This window comes from Cryptomeria japonica, chromosome 5 (assembly GCF_030272615.1).
Source record: "Cryptomeria japonica chromosome 5, Sugi_1.0, whole genome shotgun sequence".
In the NCBI taxonomy this organism is placed as follows: domain Eukaryota; kingdom Viridiplantae; phylum Streptophyta; class Pinopsida; order Cupressales; family Cupressaceae; genus Cryptomeria; species Cryptomeria japonica.
The window spans coordinates 610,809,528-610,833,840 of NC_081409.1; the positions used below are offsets into that span (position 1 = coordinate 610,809,528).

At 37.7% G+C, this 24,313-nt stretch overlaps 1 protein-coding gene across 12 annotated transcripts in view; it reads left to right on the forward strand.

The window, feature by feature from the left end:
* Nucleotides 1-24,313, forward strand: part of LOC131065136 (uncharacterized) — a 144,461-nt gene that overhangs the window by 89,897 nt on the left and 30,251 nt on the right. For all 12 annotated transcript variants that reach the window (XM_057999561.2, XM_057999563.2, XM_057999558.2 and 9 more), the window contains one exon: nt 2,878-2,990. In XM_057999561.2, the coding sequence (XP_057855544.1) occupies nt 2,878-2,990 (113 nt within the window). The remainder of the gene's footprint in view (nt 1-2,877; nt 2,991-24,313) is intronic.

The window sequence follows — 24,313 nt, forward strand, 5'->3', positions numbered from 1 at the left end:
ATGGCTGATATAGTATTCTTTTAGTGCATGATATATGCGAGCCGATTCCCAAAAAAAACCTTTTTTTCTTGAGAAGGGTTGCAATTAGCCTTAAATAGGCCATGATAGGATTCGTGGTGAGGAGGTGTCTTTTCTTATAACCCTTGCTAAGAATTAATTATGATTAACATTTGCTTATGATCTTATCAATCATTGGTTATTTATTAACGCAGTTTGTGTCTTCTCCTTAGGACAGCGATAATTTTACATTTGATCTAAATGACTAATCACCTGATTAGACAGCTTGTCCTTAAATTGATATTCCTTGGATATTGGAGGAACTGACATGCTTATTAAATCGATACTTCAGTGTTTGTTGATGGCTCTTTTTGAGGTGATAAATAATTAATGTAATCTAATATTACTTAATTAATTGTTTGTCATAAAAATAGGATAATAATACTATTAATATGTGATATGAATATTTAATATTATAATATTAATATGAATGTGTAACATAATTTATAATATATGGCATGAATATCATTAGAACTTACTGGACTAATTACTGTATGGATTGCCCTATTGACCGGTATAGGAGGGGAACATGACAACCACATTAAAACCCAAAATATCAACATCCATTGCACCGACATTCCTAGAACAGTAACACTATCAGCTTAACCTAGTCGGTGTCCAACCTGACACTTACTAAAAATAGTAGGTATTGGAAAACTGTTCAGAACCACTCTAGTAAAGGGTGTTATGCAACTCTCAACTACCTGAGCTCAATAAAACACTTGCCACCGCCAAAAGATGGATCAACTAGCATTATTAGTCCCTTAAGCCTAACTCATTAGCCTACGGGAACCCATTGAATAGGCGAATGGTTGACCATGGTGAAGTGCTTAGTAAGTGGACATTATAGTCTGTCCTCCTGAAATTGCTTGTCTCCAAGCAATTCCTACTCATGATGCTGCAAATTTGCTTGTTTTCCCACATTGCATCCTCTACCGACAAGTTCCTCCATTTGAACCATGTACTATTTTATTAGATTCTTCTTCAGAGTATGCTCTTGTAGTCTATAATGGTCTCTAGAATTTAGATTAACTTCCCCTCTCATCCAATGGTGGCAATTTTGATGAGGGAATCACATTATTTCTGAGTGCCTTTTTCAATTTAGACACATGAAACACATTATGCACTCTGCTACTAGCTAGTAACTTCAGATCCAAACTACTTCTCCAATCCTCTTATAGACTTTGAAAGGACCATAGAACCAGGCTTAAGCTTCTCTGACCCGCTCTTCTTGCGACTGGACTGTTTGTATTGCTAGAGCCTCAAGTAGACCACGTCACCCACCTTGAAACTGTGCTCTATACGATGCTCATCAGGATATAATTTTTGCTGATTCTGTGCTTGTTGCAAGTTTTTATTCAATGATTTCATAATATCCCGACTAACATAAGGGGTCTGGAACTAACTATTTTTGCCTGCTGGTTTACACATATTTTGTTAATAGAGTTATTCCCTTGACCATTGTTACCATTATTACTACCTTGTTGTCTATTGTTACCTCCATTGTTTGCACCCACATTATTGTTATTGTTGTTGTGGTTGTTAACTTCCATTTGACAAGCTATCAACTCGACCAACTTTCCAAGACGCTGATTTGTTTCCTGAGCTTCTGATCTGCATCCTGCTCCCCTCTAAGAATAGCACCCAACATATTCATGGCATGTTCTTCTTGTGGGTTCCTATCACCCATATTTGCTGTTCTCTATTCTTCTGCTACCAAGTTAGGATTAGACCTATTTTTGCGGGTGTTGTTGTGATGTGTAAAAGGTTGATGCTCTAACCCTAACATGTCACTGCTGTATCATTCTGAACCCTTTAGGATGGCAGGATGCACTACTCTCATACCACTGTAATTTGGACCCTACTTTTTTATTTTGTTTTCTGTTCTGGATTGTTAATAGAAGCAGACGGAGATGTAGAAGTGTTTCTCACAATAAACTTATTTGCAACAATAAATAACAGTAATACACTTTCAAATATAATATTGCAGCGATACCCACAACCATAAATGCAGTCAGCCACAGAACCAGAAAGCGTGTTTCCAGAAAATAGGTTTATTTGGTGATTAAGAAAATGTTCTAAATATCAGAATTTATCTGGTGTATAACAGTCTTATGTATTTGAATTCAAATTTGCTATTTTCAGAAGCAAATTATAAACAAGATAGTAGAAATAGGAATGACATTCACTTGGGAACATAACTGAGACACAAAATTGTAACAAAATTTTGTTGTCTTGAATGTGCACATGACATTATTTCAAAAGAGATTAGTGACTTTCTCTTTATCGAACTCCATCTTTGTAGGTACTTACATGTATTAATGCCATATAAGGCAAATGAATTGTAATCGAAGATGTAACTATCTTCCACATATAACCCTGCATCTTCTGTTGGATCTCATAGAGCTGCATTGAGTCATATGGAGATTTCTGTCTTACAACGCAAGTAAACTGAATAAGCTGGGGTCAAGCATCTGAAACCTTCACACGCCAACAAAAATATTGATGCAGGAACTAGTGTAAGACTCAAGAGGCTCCGATTGAATTAAAGTTTGGTTCTTGTGCTGCCACTGAGCATAGGTTTTGGCACTGGAGCCAGTCATAAAACTATAGCTGCTAGCTAGATCAGAATCTGTATTTGTTAAACTTTGAGCAGCTAATTTGGCCATTGTGCACCGAACTTATATTTAATTTCTATTTTTGAAGCTAACATCTTGGACATTTTCCAAATACATTAAATCTACTAAGTGACAAAATTTAACACTGGTGATAATGGTATACTTTTTCTTACTATCTTGTTTTGAATTTTGATTCTTTCAGGCATATGGACAAAGGATATGAAAAGAGAAACAAATTTGCAACAACCACAGATTACAAAAGCAATAAAAAATCTTGAAACGCGTAGCTTAATAAAAGGAGTGAAGCCCGTTTCTGTAAGTATTGTATTTTAACTTCTATAATCTATACTGTTATGGTTTGATACATAGTAAAATTGCTCTCTTAGATGTCTGCCTGGGAGGCAAGCTCTGGTGTGTGTGGATGTGCATAAGTGAGAGAAATCTGGTTAAGAGAACCAGAAATTCATCTTAACCCATCAATTTAAGCTTTAGGACATCCAAAAAGAAGTTAGTCCTCTGTAACTTTCACTCACAGGTAAAGCCTTAAATGAACTATAATTTGTTATCATTACAAAGAGTTAAGCTTGTTTCTGTAAGTGTTGCATGTTAACTTTATGTAGTCTATACTGTTATGGTTTGATGCATAGTAATATTGCTCTGTTAGATGTCTGCATGGAAGGCAAGGGCTGGTATGTGTGGATGTGCATAAATGAGAGAAAAATCTGGCTACGAGAACCTGAAATTCATCTAAATCCATCAATTTTAGACTTTAGGATATCCAAAAAGAAGTTGGTCATATGTAATTTTCACAGGTACAGCCTTAAAGTGAACCAAAATTTGGTATCATTAAAAGAAGCGAAGCTTGTTTCTGTAAGTATTGCATATTAACTTCTATGTAGTTTATACTGTTATGGTTCAATAAATAGTAATATTGCTCTGTTAGATGTCTGCATGGGAGGCAAGGGCTGGTTTGTGTGGATGTGCATAGGGGTGAGAAAAATCTTGTTAGGAGAACCTGAACTTCATTGTAATCCGTCAATTTACACTTTAGGATGTCCAAAAAGAAGTTGGTCAAATGTAACTTTGACAGGTAAAGCCTTAAAGTTAATTATAATTCTCTAATAGGTTTGAAACTTATTTATTTGAATAAGAGTCCAGAAAATATTACAAAACATAGCTGTAAGAATAGCAACACCAGGCATCAAACACAGCTGAAAGGGCACAAGTCATAGCCCAGCCATCCTTCAATAGAAGTCAACCATCTTGTATATCAAACAATTTTAAATAGATTTTAACATATGAACATTCAGCTGATTCCAGACAAATCAAATTGCTATCATTTTAGATGAATTTTATTGTAACAGAGACTGCCTATGACTTATATGATATGAAACCTTCAATCATTAATGTACATGCTTTGATTCAATTAACACATGCTGACTACCCAATTTTTCCCAATTTGAGGGGAAATCAATGCTGTATTGATATCAGAAAGTCTACTGATGGCTACATTCTGAGTACACCAAGGGCTGGACTCAGGGATTGAACCAGAATCTCTCTTCTATAGACAAACCACAAACTGTTTGCTTTCCAGTGGTGTGCAGCTAGCTGGAGAGTTTACTAATGATCATTAGACTAGGCTGGTTTTTTTCTGAAGGAGAAATTGCACTGATCAAATACCACTGCTAACTGTGGTTTCTCAAAGCAGTAATTACAAAATTAGGGGATTGCAATTAGCTAATATGAATAATCATTGTAAAGATCTCAATTAAGTTTAACAATTGTTCAAAACTTGTGTTTCAATTTCTTTTTGTTTCTTATAAAATTGAGGGATCCCATCTACATTTTTTTTTTTTAAACTACATCATCAAATTGTAAAGTGCCACCTACATAAGATCCTCCAGCATTATAAAACATAGCTGCTCTAGTTAAAAATAGAAGAAATTCTTTTATAAATATATATTCTTTAAAGACAAGTTTGAATAGATCAATTGGAAAACTTGACGTCTGATCAGAGTTGAGTTGAAGTACATTATCAGTAACTTGAAATTTGTTTATGCATGCACAGTTTTAGAGAAATGAAGGTTTTTTGTTTATTTTTTATTTTTGTGTGTTTGATTAATAAAAGCCTGTGTTCTTTTCATAGGATTCATGGGTTTAATCACTTCTCTTCCAATAGGACCTTCATCAAATGGACTTGGCCACCTAAGGAAAATGGAAAATTCAAATTGAATTTTGATTGTGCCTCAAGGGGAAACCCAGGGATGTCTGGTGCTGGCTGTGTAATCAAGGATTCTCAAGATAACATGATTAAAGCTGCCTCAAAGAGATTACAGCCAGGTACAAACAACAAAGTGGAAGTCGGAGCCCTTCTATGTGGTCAACAATTCATCAAATCATGCGGCATAGACATAATTATGTGTTTTGGTAAAATATTGAATGAATTAAAGAAATGATCGAAAGATCATTTGAAGAATTACAAAACCGATGTTTGTGTTATGAAACAATCGTAAAATAGAAACTAACTAATATGTACACTAAGTTACATTATTGACCATTAATAAATAATAAATATATTATTCTAATACCCTCCCTTAATGGTCAATCTATCAACTACACCAACTTGCCCCCTAAATTTTACAAACTTGTCCAGGCTTAGAGACTTGGTGAGGATATCTGTTGTCTGATCCGCAGTTGGAACATACAGCAACTGAACTGATCCGTCTTCAACCAGCTTTCGAAAGAAGTGACAATGAAGTTCAACATACTTGGTTCTCTCATGGAAGACTGGATTCTTGGCCAGTTTGAGCACCCCTTGATTGTTACAGTAAAGGGGAGTAGAATCTGCTTGACACATTTGCATGTCTGAAAGCATCCTTCAAAGCCAAATTACCTCACAAGCTGCCTTAATTGTTCCTCGATACTTTGCTTCTGTCGAGGAAAGAGCCACTGCTTGTTGCTTCTTACTAGTCCATGTGACCGCACCAGATCCCAAACTGAAAACATACCCAGATGTTGATTTTTTGTCATCAACGAAACTTGCCCAATCTGAGCCTGTAAAACCAATGAGTCTAGGATTGTGACTTCTGCTGTATAGAAGACCAAAATCAAAAGTGCCCTTCACTTAATGCAGCACACGCTTCGTTGCTACCCAATGATCAACCTTGGGGGCTATCATGAAGTGTGAAATGTAGGTCACTGCAAAACTAAGATTGGGCCTAGTAGCAGTTTGGTAGATGAGATTGCCCGCCAGTTGCCTGAATGCTGATTCATTCACCACAGGTGAATCTGACTTGGTTGTTAGCTTCAGCCCTTTCTCCATAGGTGTGCATGCAGGTTTGCAGGCTTGCATCTGAAACTTGTCCTTCAGACTATGAGCATACTTTGACTTAGATAAGAAGTTACTACCTTCAATTTGCCAAACTTCAACACCTAAGCAATAGTGCAGAAGTCCCAAGTTTGTCATGTCAAAGGACTGGCACAAACTCTCTTTGATTTGATCGATCAAAAGTACCGAACTACCAGTGATAATCAGGTCATCAGCATAGACAACAAGGAGAAGAATATCACCATCAGTGTTTTTGACATACAAATTAGAATCTGATGGACTCCTTTGAAAGCCATTATCTGTGAGGTACTTGTCAATTTTGATGTACCAAGCTCGAGGAGCCTGTTTGAGGCCATAGAGTGCTTTTACCAGTCTGCACACCTAATGCTTTGTTCCAGCAACCTTGAACCCTAGAGGTTGCATCATGTAGACTTCTTCCTACAACTCACCGTTGAAGAATGCACTCTTAACATCCATCTGATGGACTTTCCAACCAAACTGAGTTGGTAAGACAATGACAAGCCGAATGGTACTCATCTTGGCCGTAGGACCAAAAGTCTCCTCATAATCAATGCCTTCCTTCTATGAGAAGCCCCTAGCAACGAGACAAGCTTTGTACTTGTCAAGGGTCTGTCAGCTTTGTACTTAACTTTATACACCCATTTGCAGCTAATGGGTTTCTTCCCTAGAGGAAGATCAGAAAGGACCCAAGTGTTATTCTTCAGAAGACTATGGTGTTCAACTTCCATAGCCTTTTCCCACTCAGGAATTCCTTTAGCCTCAAAATATGTTTGAGGCTCAAAAATACTATGAATGTTGGCCATGAGAGCAAAGTTGACTGTATTTTGCTGCTTGCTCTTATTTCTAGAAGATCTACCCTCAATGAGCTCATCTACACGAAGATCACTTATGGTATTAGCCCACTATTTAGGCTGGAGAGTAGTACCAACATCAGGTACAGGAGGACTAACTGGAACAGGTGGAAGATTAGCATCATCTAGAAAAAATTCAGGTAGTGCATTATCAAGTTCAGATTCTGCATCATCCCAACCATCAGGTGAACCAAATGGAAGACAGACAGCCAAATCAGTAGCCTTCAAAGGTTGATCCTCAGAATTGAATTTTGCTTAGAGGAGGATAGCTAAAAAGGCCCTCATTCTTCATCAAAGATAACATTGTGATTGAAGATAAGACGATCAATGTCTACATCAATTAGCCGATAAGCCTTGTGGTTGTCATTGTACCCTGTGAACATAATTTTCTGATTGTTGGAATCCAACTTGGAGCACTTGGCATCTAGAATCCAAACATATGCTAAAGAGCCAAAGACTTTCAGATGACTGATCCTAGGTTTGCGACCAGTCCAGGCTTCTTCAGGAGTCTTCCCCTTAACAGCTTGTGTGGGTGACCGGTTAGGAAGATAGACTGCAGTGAATACTGCTTCTGCCCAAAACTTCTTGGGAACACTCCCATGTTCTAACATTGACCTAGCCATTTCAGTTATAGTGCAATTGCGACGTTCTACAACGCCGTTCTATTGAGGAGTGTAAGATAGCGCTCATGAATGATAACCTTTTCTCAAAACATCTTTTCAATAATCCATGCATAGATGCAACTTCGTAATGCCTTAGCTGGACACAAAGTCTATGAACATCAAACACATAAATCCTCCATAACTATTGTTTCCAGTACTCAAACACTCATTTCAAAAACAATATCATTGTTCACAACAAAGAAGATTAAACTAAGTCATAAAATGAAGCTGCTCGATTTAACCAAGACGACAAATGTGAAGGTGCAATTTCAAGCATATGCCCGCAAGCCACCATGTCACAAAGTAATATTAAGGTGGGTATGATCACCAACTCAGACCACTCAAAATAAAATTAAAAAACGGCCTCTTAAAGACGAGACCATGTTACCAAGCTGCCTAGACAAAAGAATGACTTTCCTGTCATTCAATCCTATTTCAGTTTGGAATTCAAATGCAAGGTATATACTCACCCACATCCATCGCATTAAAGAGTTTTTCTATTTTTAAACTATCATTGTAAAAACTGAAATCCACTATCTTTGCAACATATCAAAGGTGACAGCTAACAAGCAACCATATTCAAACCGACAAGAGCTATGGCATGCAAATGAATAAAGACGAGTCGCCAAAAGGAGAAAAAAACAAATTTAGCTTCAAGGAAAAAGTTCCTGAGACTTCGTGAGTAAATACGATGAAGGTATTTTAAAACTAGTTGCCATAAGCCAAAGATAGTCGCTGCCATGAATAAGGTAGTCATGCCTAACTTGCTTTAAAGAATCCACCTTCAATTCATGACATGGCAAATGATCTAACTTGGCAATAGAAGCTGACAAGCAGGCAACTTAAGCTTATAGTCAACCAGCTCAAGCAGACACCCAAGTAGCTCAACCAGATAGGCAAGTAGCTCAAGCAAGAAGGCAAGTAGCTCAACCAGGTTGGAAAGTAGCTCAAGCAAGTAGACAAGTAGCTCAACTAGGTAGGCAAGTAGCTCAAGCAAGCTCAATTAGGTAGCCAAAATTATTATATCAAAATCTGATGAATAATCAGTAGCTTAACTAATATATTATTTCAATTCTCTTTACAGAAACTTTGACAAACATCCTTTGACATCAATGACAAAATATCCAACACAACTATCTACCACATGTATTGACTGCCCAAAGACTACATGAATAAGAAGGGATACAAGGATAAAGATGTGATTATAGTAGTGTGATATCAATATATACAAGCAACAAGTTACCACCAATTGCAGTGTACCTTAAGTTTGTTGTAGTGACATTTAAAAAACATCAAACTCACATTTAAAATATAAAATAAGTTGTGTCCTAACTATGGAGACCATTCATATCTTGTACTCTTCAATGTAAAAGACATCAAGTTAGAAGAACTTTAAATGGCTTTGCTATGCCATTACATTCTATATTATCATCAACCTCTTGTGGTTGTTGTCGTGTATCTATGATTTGTTAAATAAAGTCATTCATGGCTATAGACTGGAGAAATCTACAGTATACTATGAGTTGGTGTTCTCAGATTGTTCATTTCTCCATGTCACAACCCATCACTTTGTGAACTTCTCCAATTATGTTTTTTGGAAATATTACACTTGTGACAATAAGGTTTTTACTAGAAAAACTATTTAGGATAATTGTAGAAAATCAAATGGACAAAGAGATTCACCTTATATATATTTGGAAATGGGGATAATTAGTCATCTTCATATAGAATGTACACTTTCTTTGTCATTGTTCAAAAATTTGGACTTTTCTAAAACTTGGTAGGCTTAAACTTGAGCTGGTCTTGGGAATCAAGGAAAATTCAGCAAAACAACCAAGCTTTAAAAAACACATATTTGTAAAATAATCTTAAAAAATATACATCAAATTGAGTTTATAGAAGTTTTAAGTAGTTTCTCCTTCATTTGTAGATCACAAAATGAATTCAATGCACATCATAGTATCGTATGATTATAAATTTGAAATTGTACTAATTTTTTTTACAACTTTCATTTGTGGAAACCATGGGCCCAAAACGATAACATTTTTTTTCTTTTTAAAATTAGAGCAAGGCTTGGGGACTAGTAGCTTCCAATAGGGACAAGGGGTACTGCCTCTTGCAGGGTTTGGGTGTAGCTCCTTGGGCACATTCCCTATTGTGATAAAGGTGGGGTTGAGCTTCCACCGCCAAGCCTAAATTAAGTGAAATGATAAGTCAATATTTAACAAAGGAGACAAATGTGTTGGTGTTGGAAATAAGCCACACCCGGTCCGACGATGTACTGGTCTAAGAGGGGCCAGTAGCTCAGTGGTAGAGCACTCCAGCAGCGTATGGAAGGTCCTAGGTTCGAGTCCTAGCTGGTCCATGTCTCAACATGGTATCAGAGCCAGCATAAGCAAAAGATCAGATCAGACTTATATAGGTAAGATTACGCTCTATATCTTCTCGAATTTCTTCATCTCTCTTCTACACCTCAAAATGGTGAATGGTGTTAGATTTGAGGATCGTCTTGAAGGAGCTTCCAACTTTGTATCTTGGAAGTTTAGGATCATGATTGCCTTAAGAGACAACGAATTAGATGAATTCGTAAAGAAAGTTGTACCTGAACTTGATTAAGAAAGTGAAAAACCCCAATGGATGAAAAAGAACAATAAAGCTATGAAAATGTTGGTGGATGTAGTAAAAGACCACATTGTACCGATTATCTCAAGATTGGTAACGGCTTATGATATGTTCAAATCATTAGAAAGTATGTATGAGATAAATAACACTAGTAGAGATCTCGCATTAAAGCAACAACTCCACCATGTTAAAATGATCAAGGGTGAAACGATCACCGCATACTTCATGAGGATAACTGAACTAAGAGACCAACTCTCCACTATTGGTCATACAATTGACAGTAAAGAGTTAACCATGTTGGCCCTTAATGGTCTCCCTTCTTCTTGGGAATCATTCATTCAGGGGATAAGTGCACGATCTAAACTTCCTAAGTTTGATCATCTAAAAACTGATTGCATTCAAGAAGAGTCAAGACTGATCACAAGAGGGATTGGACAAAGCTCCATGAATGAAGACATTCATGTACTAGCCACACAATCCACCAAGAAGAAGGGAAATAAAGGATACTTAAAGAGGAAGAAAGACAAAGAATCAAATGGTGTTTCTACGTCCAAGAGAAGGAAGGATATGTCAAAAGTACAATGTTTCAGATGTGACAAATATGGTCACTATGATATGAAATGTCCTACCAGGACCATGCCTCAAGCCTCGATTGCACATGTTGACGAAACCCTTCCTCAAAGAGATTCAGATGGATTCATCTTCTTTTCAGCTCTTTCAAGTCATGTGGCTACCGGTCACAACACGTGGATAATTGATAGTGGGGCATCACACCACATCACATGATTTAGAGAACATCTAGACAACTTGGTGGAAAATACTTCAAATGAGAAAGTTACCATTGGAGACGACTCTGGCTATTCAGTAAAAGGAGTTGGGACCTCTACTTTGCATCTAAATTCAGGCTTCTCTATACAATTGACTGATGTATTATTCGTACCAGGGATAAAACATAATTTGGTCTCCATATCAGCCTTGGAAGAGAAAGGCTACCGAATTGCTTTCGTGGATGGCAAGATACTAGCATGGACTAAGAAGACAAACATCAAGAAGGCTCAAACTATAGGAGTTCGCCATGAGAGTCTCTATCAACTTTGCACTACTTCTTCTCAAGCACTAATTCATGATTGTTCAAATACATGTGAGGTTTGGCATAGAAGATTGGGACATCTTCATTTTCGTGCTCTACCCTCGATGGAAAAGATGGTGACAGGACTTCCCAAGATTAACCAAGAGTGAGAAGGAACTTGCAAAGGATGTGCCTTGGGGAAGAACACTAAAGGTACTTTTCATAACAGTGAAAGTAGATCTAAATATGTTTTAGAACTTGTTCATTCAGACTTATGTGGGCCTATGATAGTGTTGTGACCTTTTCACACATCACCCCATTGCTAACGGGGACCCCCTCTTTTCTGGCTTTCTGTGTTGTTAGGTTAGGGTTTTGGCTGCTTAGTGGGCAATTTTGTGTTTCCCGTGCCCGAGTCTCGGAGTTTTGATCATGCCTAGTGCCGTTTAGGGGTTTTTGAGGTTATAGGATCAAGTTGCAAACGTTGATATTTTAATGATCCTAAATTTTGTCTAAGTGTTGACCTTTTGAGCGTTAACGTGTTTTTAAACATGCGCATCAGTGATTTTAAAGTGCCAAGGTATTCCCAGACCTTTTGGAGTTGTTTTCTCGCTCCTAAGGTATTATTTAAATTGATTTCGTACTTTATCCCGATAATGTCCTTGTGTTTCGCTCAATTTTTTGGAAAATTTGCCTAAGTCCAGCCTAGTTTTGAAGTTTCTAAGCGATTTTGAGTGGTTAAAATGCCAAATTCCTAAGGGAAATCCATATTCCAAGGGTTAGAAGGTCAAATTCCATGCTAGAGGTGCTTTTCCCTTCATATTCCGGACTACCCACCCTTTTCCCCCACTCAAAATCCACACTACACATGGGTTTCCCTTGAAATCCATACTGGCTATGATTTTCCACCACTGTTTATACATGCCTGGATCGTTTTTCCCTTGGAAGTGCTAAATTTGGCTAAGTGTCAGGATTTTTCCAGACTGCCATCGATTTTCCACCAGGAGTGCGGACTGGAGTGTGGACTATAGTGCGTTTAATGTTAAGGATGATTCCATGCCTGGGTTGATTTTCCACCACGCTGTTTTGTGACAAGTTAATGCGGATTTTTGTGCAGACTCTCAATCCCTACCCAAGTCGATTTTGCATTGAGAGCAATTTGACGAGTTTTAAGTCCGGATTTTCATCTAGATTGAGGTCAATTTTCCACCACGGAGTGTTTTTGCAAATGAAGTGAATTTGGAGTGTGGATTCCTTGTCCATGCCCCCATCGATTTTCCCCTGGCCTGTTTTGTATGCATTTTGATGAAATTTTGTATGGATTTTTATCCAAGCTGAGATCGATTTTCCCTTATGGGGAATTTTTGACGTTTTAAATGATTTTTAAATGAGATTTCTTAATCCCTACCCATATCGATTTTCCCCTGGAGGCTCAATTTTGACTTAAAATTGAAATATTTAATAAGTGAGCCCCATTTTAATTGTTTTTAAATGATGATTAATGATTATTTAAAATTTTAAAAGCAAAACTAAATAACTTGCAATAAGCATTTAATGTTTTTACCCTTCTAGAAGCAAGTTGGTTTTTGCCAAACAAGTATATAAGCAAGTGTTTTATCCCACATTGCTTGTGTGGTGGAAGTGAGAGGCAAAAGCAAGTATAAGAGAGGAGTCTCCAGCAATAATTTATTATTAAATTTGCCAGGTGTCTCCATGAAAGACAAATTTTCTCTGTTATTGGCGAATTTTGGCAAAGTGCTGAAGTGAAGTGTTGGATTGAGGATTCTTTTCTCCATTTTTTCCAGCTTGACAATCCTTTCTATTGCTGCCATTGAAGATCATTTCCAGATTTTTCGATTTTCCCTAAGTTTGGCAATTTTGTTGGGGATGGTGATTTTTAGTGTTTGAGAGCTTTGGCGATTTTATTCTCCATTGTTGCTTTCTGTTCCAGATCTCCATTATTGCAGATTCGAGCTACATTAAAGACATTTTCAGAATTTTCAGAAATGGCGCTATAGCTGGAAAGTTCGATTTTTATTTTGCAAGTGCTAGGAGCTTACTTTGGTGAATTCCATGCATGTTCGATGCCGCCTTTGCCTCCCTACTTGCTGTCATTTGCTTCAGATCTGAGTTTTCTTCAGATTTAGACCTCCATTGTTGGCTGTACATTCAATTTTTAGACTCAACTTTTATTGCCCAGCTAGCTGCAACTCTAGCGATTTACATTTGGAGACTTTTTGGGGGCATTTTGGAATCATTTCCAGAGCATTAGAAGGCTGTCTTAAGGTCTGCAACTGTGTTAATGTCTGCTTGTCCTAAAAAAATTATCTTTTACCAGCCATAACTATGTTTCCAAGATTAGTTGTTTTCATCATTAGGACTGATTTTTATCTAGTTTGTGCATATTTTTGAAGGATTGCAACATGTTTTTGAAGTTAATTTATTGGTTGCAGGTTGTCTTCAAATTTGTGACCTCCATTGTTGACTGCGGAAGGTGTCTTTAGACATACCTTGTGTGAAAACACAACCTTTCACACCTTTCCTTAGTCATCGCTGATCCGGTACGATGTCGAAGTCCGGATTTAAGGAAAGGAAAGAACTACTGAAGATGCTGGAGACTAGATTCTATCCAGAGCTCAAGATTTCATCCAGATGGAAGGAGATCACAGATACAAACATGCATTTCCTAGACTTGGACTAGATGCGACAGCAGATGTTCGGAGTTGGAAATCAGGTTCCTTCCCCAACATATGCGAACATTATGAAGAGTGGTATTTTTCATGCCGCTGGATTTTCACAGTCCATATAGTGCAGTGAGCTTATCTTGGAGTGTGTACGATGTTATGATTCGCTCACGTGAATGACCAAAAATCATAAGGATGTTGTTATTGCCTACCTTGCTGAGGATGCTATTGCTGAGGTGTTCGAAATTCCACGCGGAACAGATATGAAAGATGTGACCAAGGATGAATATACAGAAAGATACACGAAGAAGATGGGTGCTTGCAAGAATATGATAAACAAAGAGTGGATGATTGAGCCTAGGTCTCATCATTCCAAGGCTCCCAAGACACTCATGTGCATAGATTTCAAAGAGGAGTATAGCGAGTTAATATTCCTACTCAATAGAGTGATTGGGATGCCGCATGGAGCAATATTTGATGGATGGATGTTTTATTTCATCCAGGATTGTCTTAGAGGGACATTGGTAAATTGGTCTAAGATTATAAGTGACAATCTGGACTTTCAGTTGAGGAATGTAGAGCGGTCGAAGTCATTCGCCATGACTTCTTACCTAGTATACTTGCTTGCACGGTTTGTTTCATACGGGATATTGATATGCAAAGGTGAAGTCGGGAATGGGCAAGGACAATTCAGGAGTCATGAATGCTACCCCCAGTTGAGCATGTACAAAATTGAAGACTATAAGAGAGTGAATGATGCATTCACTATGTACATCACACAGATGTTGCAAGGCGGAATCCACAGAAGATTGTCCACGGAGGCAACAAAGTTAATAGAAAAATATGGATCGTGGTATATTGAGTTTCCCACTTTCACGTACCTTAGGATTCATGGGTTTCAATCTGAACCCTATAGACTTCCTAGGTATCCGACCGACAGAATGATCTTGTTGGAAGTGGTGAGACAACTTCTAGAGTTTGATGCCATTCAAAGAGAGAAGCATAGGACATGCATGACATTCCCTATTTCAGTTGGGAAGACGTCAGAGGTTTGTTAGTTGGGAGGACATCAGAGGTTTGCCTGTTTGCCATAGCCGCTAGCACTACGAGTGAGGAGCTTGCATTCTATCGATTTGCTACATATAAGAAAAGAGAAAGATTTGATCTAGATAAGAAAGTTGGAAGGATCAGGGGAGAGAAGTTCATCCACAAAGTAGATAGAAGATTATTGGGCCAACCCGATGGACGAGCAAGCAGTGAAGAGAAGAATGTGGTCCAAAATGTCAGTGGATTTCATGAGGAAGTGTGGACTTTTCCTCATTCCTGATCAAGTGTTAGATGACAGAGATCATTAGCATCCACAGTATTAGAGTGAAATGAAGAAGGCAACCCTATTGCCTAATTGGTCAGAGTCAGAAGAGATTGACCTGAATATATTGATGAGAGAGGTCTTGAGTTTCTCCCGTGCATGGGTAGATATACAGATGAATAAGTTAGTTGATATGGGTGTTCCCTTCACTTATGAAAGGATGAAGCCGGAAGAGTACTTCCGAGGGTGATTAGAGAACTATCAGTGATGTAAGGATTTATGCAGACGAAGAGAGTCAAGCTCCCAAGAGAAGGAAGAACACGCCAAGAGAAGTCAAGGCCAGAGGAAAGAAGATTGAGAAGCTGAAGAAGAAACATAAGACTATCATTCCTCCACCTATCATTCCTTCACCTATTATTCCTTCACTACCTCTCAGTGTCTCATCAATTAAAGTGATTGAAGTAATAGAACAGAATAAGGAAACCGAACAATGTTCCAACATAGTGATACTACCAGAAAATATTCAGGAGTTACATGCCACAACGACATCTGCACCTCCAAATGAGAATGATGATCAGTCGGGTTCCCCTACTGTCCTTTTGGAAGTTAGTTTGGGAAATGAGATATACAATAATCCTGATGATGATGATGATGTTATCTCGGCATTGAGAGGACTTGAACGAGAAATGTGTCTCGATGATGGTATGGAGATGGCCACTATTCTTGATTGGCTGATGAGAAGTATGAAGAAAAGTAAGAAAATGATAGAGTTACAGCCTATTGACGACATTGATGACTACCTAGCTAGGGGTGCTAAGGAGAAAGAACCCAAGAGAGCGAAGATTTTGTCACACATAGCTAGAGATGAGACAGGAATGCGGATTGCGTAGATTGTTGTTCCTATTGCAGGCGTGACAGCGGACATTGCTACTCCTATGGATTTACAGATCACTTCAGTTGCCCTTGGTCGTACATCAAGAGAGCAAGAATTTCAGGAGGTTGGTGAGAACCTCAAGGCAATCGATGCAAGGTTAGACAAAGAGATTGCGGAGAAAGAAAGGTATAAAGAAGAGAATATCAGACTTAGAGAGTACATTGTAGGGATAATTCGTGAAAATCCCACCCTTATTTCCCCTATTGCAGTTGACCATGGAATACATTCACACTATGAGGTAGCGAGAGATACACTCTCCGAGGTGGAAAAGTGGATTGAGAGTACAAGAAAGCAGGCAGATGATTTCCTTACTCAATTTGTCCATGCATATGATAGGACAACATGGCTCGTATTTAGAATCCAGTATTTGGAGGGAGTTTGGGAAAAATTCCGGCCTATTCAAGAGAAGACTATTCCACACCTCCAGGCTTTGAAGAAAATTCCTAATTCCACCTTGGTCAGTGAGAACATTGTGCATAGTGGATGATTTCCATGGCTGGTATTGTTCATTGGCCGTGAAGAGATCAACTTATGAGAACGCCCAATCGAGTTGTATGGAGATGGAAGGATTGATTCAGGACATTCAGATGAAGATCCTTGCCTCGATTGAAGAATTATTGGGTGTTGATGTTAGTGCTTTACACTTAGCCGAATTAAGAGACAAGATGAAATTTATGTATTTTTGCCAGTTGGACTCTTTGAAGAAGAGTCAGATAGACAACTTGGTCCCTTTGTTGATTCATGTTCATAGTTCGTAGAAGCTCATGCCAGATTGGGAGAACACTTTGGATGCTTGCTCAGATTCAGTGGATGTGATTGATTTACAACAGGATACCTTGCCTAGCATTTCCATGGAGGAGTTAGATTCAGTATTGGCTAGATTCTTGGAGTATGCTAGGAGAGAGAGAGAGATGCAAGGAGGAATCTTCTAGAAGATTCCCTATTTGATGACTAGGTATATTTTTATTGGGCCATATTTTGGTGGCTCCATTTTTGCTGTAAACCCTAATTAGGGCAATTCTAGGGTTTTGTTGGCATGATCTTGGCCGTTGATCTTGTATCAATCTGGGCCATCCATTTTGTAAGAGACTATATATGCCTCGTTGTCTCTCATTTGTAAGAGAGTTTTTGTAGAATTGTTGGTATATGCTGCAGCTATTTGAATCATAATCATTGTTCAATTGTTGGTGATTTTGCTCTTGAAATGTTGTATTTGCATTTATAGTTCTCAATTCCTCCAAGTTAGGTTAGAATTTTAGATTAGAATTTATTTTCATGTATGTTAGATTGAGTGAAAGATTTGTTGAATTTATTTGTGTGGAATCCTTAATCCATACCACTAGCCTCTTGCCGTTGGTAAGTGCGCCTTGTGTGGTCGACTGGAAATTAAAGTAAGCTTAACTTCAACTATTACGCGTCCCTTGACAAGCATCAACTTGGATGGTGTCAACGTTTGATGGTGATAGCCTGAAAATCTTTAAGTATACCTTAGACGATTGCACTAAGCTTGTTTCAATACCTGTTTGTGAGACCTTGCCTAGTTTGATTCCACTAGCTCCGTTCATCATTTCCTACATTCCTAGGCTTAGAATAGATTTTCTGAACCCTATTCTTTTTGCCCATTTTTAGTAAGAAGTAAATCCAGAGCTTCATTGATAAATCTTGAGTTGTGAGCACACCTATTCCACATCTTCATGATAATCCAAACATTTGCGTAAGTCCCCAAGTGAACACAACAATTCACATCGACCATTGAGTTACCCACTCGTCAAGCCCTGACATGTAGAAACCTTGGAATCATTTTAGTTGATCTCATTCTTAGCATCTGAGGTGATTTTGTTCAAGAGAGGGTAAATTACCTTGGTATTTTATTCTGAAATGTTGTGTGCATAAAACACACATCAACATACAGTAGCTTCCTTAGGTGGATTCTTGTACTATGTTACTTTCATTGATGACTATTCTAGGAAAACTTGGATATATTTTTTGAAAAGGAAAGAATCTGATGAAGTACTAATGAAGTTTAAGGAATTCAAAGCTCTAGTTGAAAATATGTCAGGGAAAAGAATCAAAACCTTAAGATCAGATAATGGAGGAGAGTATACCTCTATTAACATTAGAAACTTTTGTTGTGATGTGGGATTAAGAGGGAGTTTAGTGTTCCCTATAACCCTCAACAAAATGGTGTGGTAGAAAGGAAAAATAGGACCATTGTAGAATCAGCCAAAGCCATGATCCATGACCAAAATCTTGATACCTCTTTTTGGGCTGAAGCTTCTAGAACTGTTGTTTATATTCAAAATAGAAGCCCTCACAACATTTTGGAAAATAAAACACCTGAAGAAGCATTCACAAGAGTAAAACCTGATGTAAGTCACCTGAGAATCTTTGGTTGCCCAGTATATATACACATACCCAAAGATAAAAGATCAAAACTAGAACCTTCAGGCAAGAAGGAAATTTTTGTAGGCTACAGTTAAACATCTAAAGCCCATAGGATCTATATTCTAGGACAAAAGTTGATTGAATTAAGTAGGGATGTAATCTTTGAAGAAGACGCTGCATTCAGAAAATCCAAGGATATTGATGAAGATATTGAAGATCAAGAGCCTCCTCAAAGTATTGAAGAAGACCATGCTCCTGAGATTCAGAGGGAGACTCATGAACTTGTGGAAGATGGTAATCCAAATGAACCCTTGGATGCTATTGATGGGCCTAGAGACATTGTTGTAAACTGGAAGAGACCTCTTTGGGCAAGAAAAATGATACAAGAGGCTGAAGGTTTTGCAGCACCAAAAGGAACCTTTAGGGAAAGTAAAAGACCTCACAAATTCTCCAGCTATGTTGCATTAATGAGTAATATCGTTGAGTCAGAACCCACTAGTGTTGAGGAAGCCTCTAGTCTTCAAGTTTGGAAAGATGCTATGATAGAAGAATACCAATCTATTATGAAGAATGATGTTTAGGACATTGTTCCTAGACTTGAAGGTAAATCAGTTGTTTCCTCAAAATGGCTCTTCAAAATTAAACATGCTGCTGATGGAAGTATAGAAAAATATAAAGCCAAATTCGTCGCTAGAGGTTTTTCACAAAAGGAAGGAATTGACTACGAAGAAACTTTTGCTCCTATTGCCCGATACACCTTTGTCAAAACCGTGATTGCTATTGCTGCATCTAAAGGGTGGAAAATCCATCAAATGGATGTAAAGATGACCTTTCTCAATGGTGTGATTGAGGAAGAGGTCTACATTGAGCAACCTGAGGGTTTCATGATTCATGGGAAGGGGTCTCACGTTTGTAAATTAAAGAAAGCATTGTATGGTCTTAAACAGGCTCCTCGTGCTTGGTATGAGAGGATTGACCATTACCTTTTGGGCTTGGGTTTCTCCAAGAATGATGCAGATTCTAACCTATATTTCAAGGTAATTAATGGAGAAATATTTGTTAAGGATATAGCTTCATTCGGATTGAAGCAGGTAATATATAACGACATTGAATGAAGGGTCATGTCGCCGTAGTGTCATGACTCTACGTGGCATAAGCCACGTAGAAGTCATGCCCCTACGTGGACATGAATCTTCATCCTTTTATTTATAGGCATCGACACTGTCTGTGAACCGAAACCAATAACTGTGGCAGTTTCACGAACCAGCAAGCTGTCGATATTATCATAGAAGATTAGTAGTTAGAGTTATATATGTATATACACATCGGAGAAAACATATTCATTGCAGTGATCTTATTAAAGTCTATCCTCACTGCATATTACTAGACTATTGTATTCTCTATCTCTGATCTAAATTCCTTAACAATATTAATCCTAATTCTTTATGTTGATGACCTATTAATTACAGGAGAAGATCATCTCATTATCAAATGTAAGCAAGAACTAGCATCTGAATTTGATATGAAAGATCTAGGTCTACTGCACTATACTCTTGGTTTAGAAGTATGGCAGAAACCTGACGAAATTATTCTGAGTCAAGGAAACTATACTATTGGCATTCTTAAAAGGTTTGGAATGATGGATTGTAAATCCATGATCACACCTATGGAAACAAACTTGCATAAGTTAAAAGAAGATGTAGCTAATTCAGACTTGGCAGATCCCACTCTTTATAGACCAATGATTGGGTCCTTGATGTACTTGATCAACACTAGACCAGATATTTGTTATGCAGTAAGTGCACTTAGTCAGTTCATGAATAAACCAAGACAAATACATCTGGTTGCGACAAAGCACATTCTGAGATATCTACGTGGCACAATTGGATATGGTTTAAAATATGATGATGTGGACTTGAACCTTCATGGGTATATTGATTCTGATTGGGCTGGGAGTGTAATTGATCGTAAAAGCACATCTGGGTGTTGTTTCAGTTTGGGTTCAGCTATGATCTCCTGGTTCAGTAGGAAGCAATCTTTAGTTGCACTCAGCTCCATAGAAGCAGAGTATATTGCAACCTCCTTGGGGACTCAAGAAGCTGTGTGGCTTAGAAAACTTCTTGTAGGATTGTTGGGACAATCCTTAGACCCTACTATCATCCATTGTGACAATCAGAGTTGTAGAAAGCCTTATGTCAATCTTGTGTTTCACGACAGAACAAAGCATGTGAAGATTCCTTATCATTATGTTATAGACATGGTGGAAAGGAATGTTATTCAGTTGAAATATGTTAGTACAAATGAACAGACTGTAGATATCCTCACCAAGCCTCTTGCTAGAGTAAAGTTTGCATACTTTCGAAGTAAGCTTGGTATGGTAGAAAATGTAGCTTTAGCTGAGATTGAGTCTCAGCTACATTGATTTGGTTTCATCATACTAATGCATTCTCTTAAGATGTTTAAAGTGTAAACTCTTATTAATAAAATTTTATTAATTTGATATGGTTCATGATTAGTGTCATGTGTGTGACTCCATGACTACGTTGGTTCAGTGCTTGTTGAGCCCTTGTGAACATTATTTGGAGGTGACGATCTCTCAATGATGGACACTTGTATTTTTGATCTTTATTGTAAGGTGACGATCTAACAATATTGATCTTACCATCATGATGGATATCATGAGACGTGATATCTGTGGACATGTCATGATGGTTGTCATCTCTAAGTAATACCTGTTCATGGTGGATGTCATGAGAAATGATATCCGTGGATATGCCATGCTAGAGGATGTTACTAACAGAGATGTTCATGGTGGATATTATGTGACGTAATATCTGTGGACAAGCCATAATGGTGGGTATTACATTATGAGATCATGGTGGATATCATGAATATCCTTAAATCTGCCATTAAGGTGGATATCATGAGACGTGATATCCGTGGACAAGCCATAATGGTGGGTATTACATTATGAGATCATGGTGGATATCATGAGACGTGATATCCATGGATATGCCATATCTCCTAATATCATAGTGAGGTGATATCTCTCTCTCTTATAGATGAATCTATTGTGATCACAATAAGGTGTTGTAGGATAGAAGACTATTCTCCCTTGCTAAGAGGGAGTGTTAAAGTAGATAGCATCGGTCGGATGATCCAAATGTCTAATTGGCCTTACAGCCTTAGACATTTGTCTTGTATTTATCCGTAAATCTATCCTTATTATTCTGATCACATATGGATATACATTTATTTATTTAATCAATTATCTATCGGTTAATCTTATGATTAATATTATAATCAATATTATGAATAATGATTAACAACCTTGTGTTACTAATCATTCATAATATTAATTATATTATATTATATTATTTCATTAATTACCTTACCGATTCATTGCAAGTGATAACATGCATTTATTGGTTTGATTGACCGATTAGTTTGCTAAGAAACCAACGATATATTTGTTGGTTATGCATTGGTTTATATTGCCGATGTGACTCCACATAGGAGTTACGACTCCTTGAGGAATCATGTCGGTTCCACAAGGAGTCGTGCCTCCTTTGTGGATCACCGTCGATTATAAATTCAAATGTTGTCGATGGATGTGAAGCTAACGATACGCACAGATAGAAGATCGGGATTTCTGTCACAGGTGGATAAGAGAGGCTGTCGTGGGAGTGACAGTTCTTGTGTGTGAATTACTTCACTTTATACATTGTAATCTGAAGTGGAGATAATAAGCACACAGAAACAAATCGACCTTCATCATTGGTGAGGGATATATATTACTTGTTGACCTTCATCACTGTTGATATAGAGACAATGTATAGATTAACTTAAATGAGAATTACTGTTTACACTGTATTTTGCAACAACTCAGATTAAAGGCAAAGTTGAAATAATAAATAAGTGCAATCAATATTACAATATACAACAGACTATATCATTCTTAATTAATAAATTATCTATATACAAATCTGATCAAAATTAACATGGTATCAGAGCTAGGTCTAGGCTAGGAGCCCCAAGCACATGAGAGGTGTGGCTTAAGGGGGGGTGTTGGTGTTGGAAATAAGCCACACCCGGACCGACGATGGACTGGTCCAAGAGGGGCCAGTAGCTCAGTGGTAGAGCACTCTAGCTGCGTATGGAAGGTCCTAGGTTCGAGTCCATGTCTCAACAAAATGCTCATTATATAGAGATTACAAGATGATATTTCCATAATGGAAACGATCGAGAATAGAAACACGAAAAGAAACATTATAAAAGAAACTAAATGACTAACTAAGATTGCCATTATAGAAATATTACAATATTATTTTAATACCTTCCCTTAATGGTCATTCTACTAACTACCCTTCAGAAGACTTGACATAATCTGTAGGTCATTTGGCCATGAAAGCATAGAAGGCTGCCCCCATCTCTTTAGAATGCTCAATGACATGAGCTTGTTGCTGAGACCCTCCTTGGTTAGACTTTTGATCACCCAATCTTTTTCTGCACAACTTTCTGGATATGACCAACTTTACCACGATCCTTCCAATATGATGTTGGGTAACAAAGCCATACCTTCCGGAAATCAAGATCAACTTCTCAAAAAATTGCACATTTTGAAAAACCACGATTTTGCCAAAAATTGGCAAAAGCAACAACTGTCAAATTTTTGTAGAACACCATTCGCCCTAGGAATCCTAGGTGCAACCTAAAACAAGCTACAAGAAACCCCGATTTTGTGGAAAAAATTGTCAACCTTGATATGACGTTGAAATCACACGATTTTGTGAAAAAATTGGCAAAAACCTTCGTTTTGTGGAAATAATGGTAAAACACATTTGTTTTGTGGAAAAAAGCCAAAAATGATAAAAACCCACATACTTAGAGATCTGAAGAAAAAGAACCCACGAACTCAGAAATATGGAGAAAACCCACGATTTTGGTATAAAAAAATGCACAAAAAACGAAAAACCCATCATGATTTTTTTGGGAAAAAAAAAAAAAACCCAGCATGATTTTTTGGGAAAGAATATAAAAACCCTCGAAAAAAAAAGTCTTAGCATGCTGAATCATAGCTGAAAAATTTAGAGGGCATGCAATTTTTGCAGAAAAACTAGTCGAGGAAGGAAAAAGAAAAAAATGCAACAGAAATGGCCATGTTTTTCAGATGAATCTCGTCGTGGGAAAAAAAGGAGCCATGAAATCGTGCAAAATTGAAGACAGGACAAAATGCGCCTAGAAACCCTCGAGCGAGTTGCTGCTGTGGAATAGAGAGTTGTCGATTTTGAAAAAATTGGAAAAAAACCTTGATGCGTGGAAGTTAATCACGAAAAAAAGAACTAGATGCCGCAATCTTGTGTAATGTCCCCTACCTGATCTATTTCAATATACTAGGATTGATTGATATTCTTCAATTAGTTATTAACAAGTTCTTATTTATTTTCCTCATTAAATGATTAATTTCATTATTTGTAGTTTTTAATATAGATATCAGACCCTGCTACTACTTTAGTTTTAAGGGAGAAGGGTCTATGTATGTTACCAAAGCGCTTAGAGACCAAATACAATAGGTTCCCTCAAAGTTTATTGATCCAAGCCCTTACCTATCTTGGGTCTATACCCACAAGGCTTATGGGTCGCTGATCCCCACCCTATCTTGGGACTTAACCTATTGCTTGGATTTAGACTGCCCCTCTTTGGAACATCTCATCCCCATCTTCTTAAATACTGACAGTAATAACATGAATGAAACTATAAGTATACTAACTTCTCG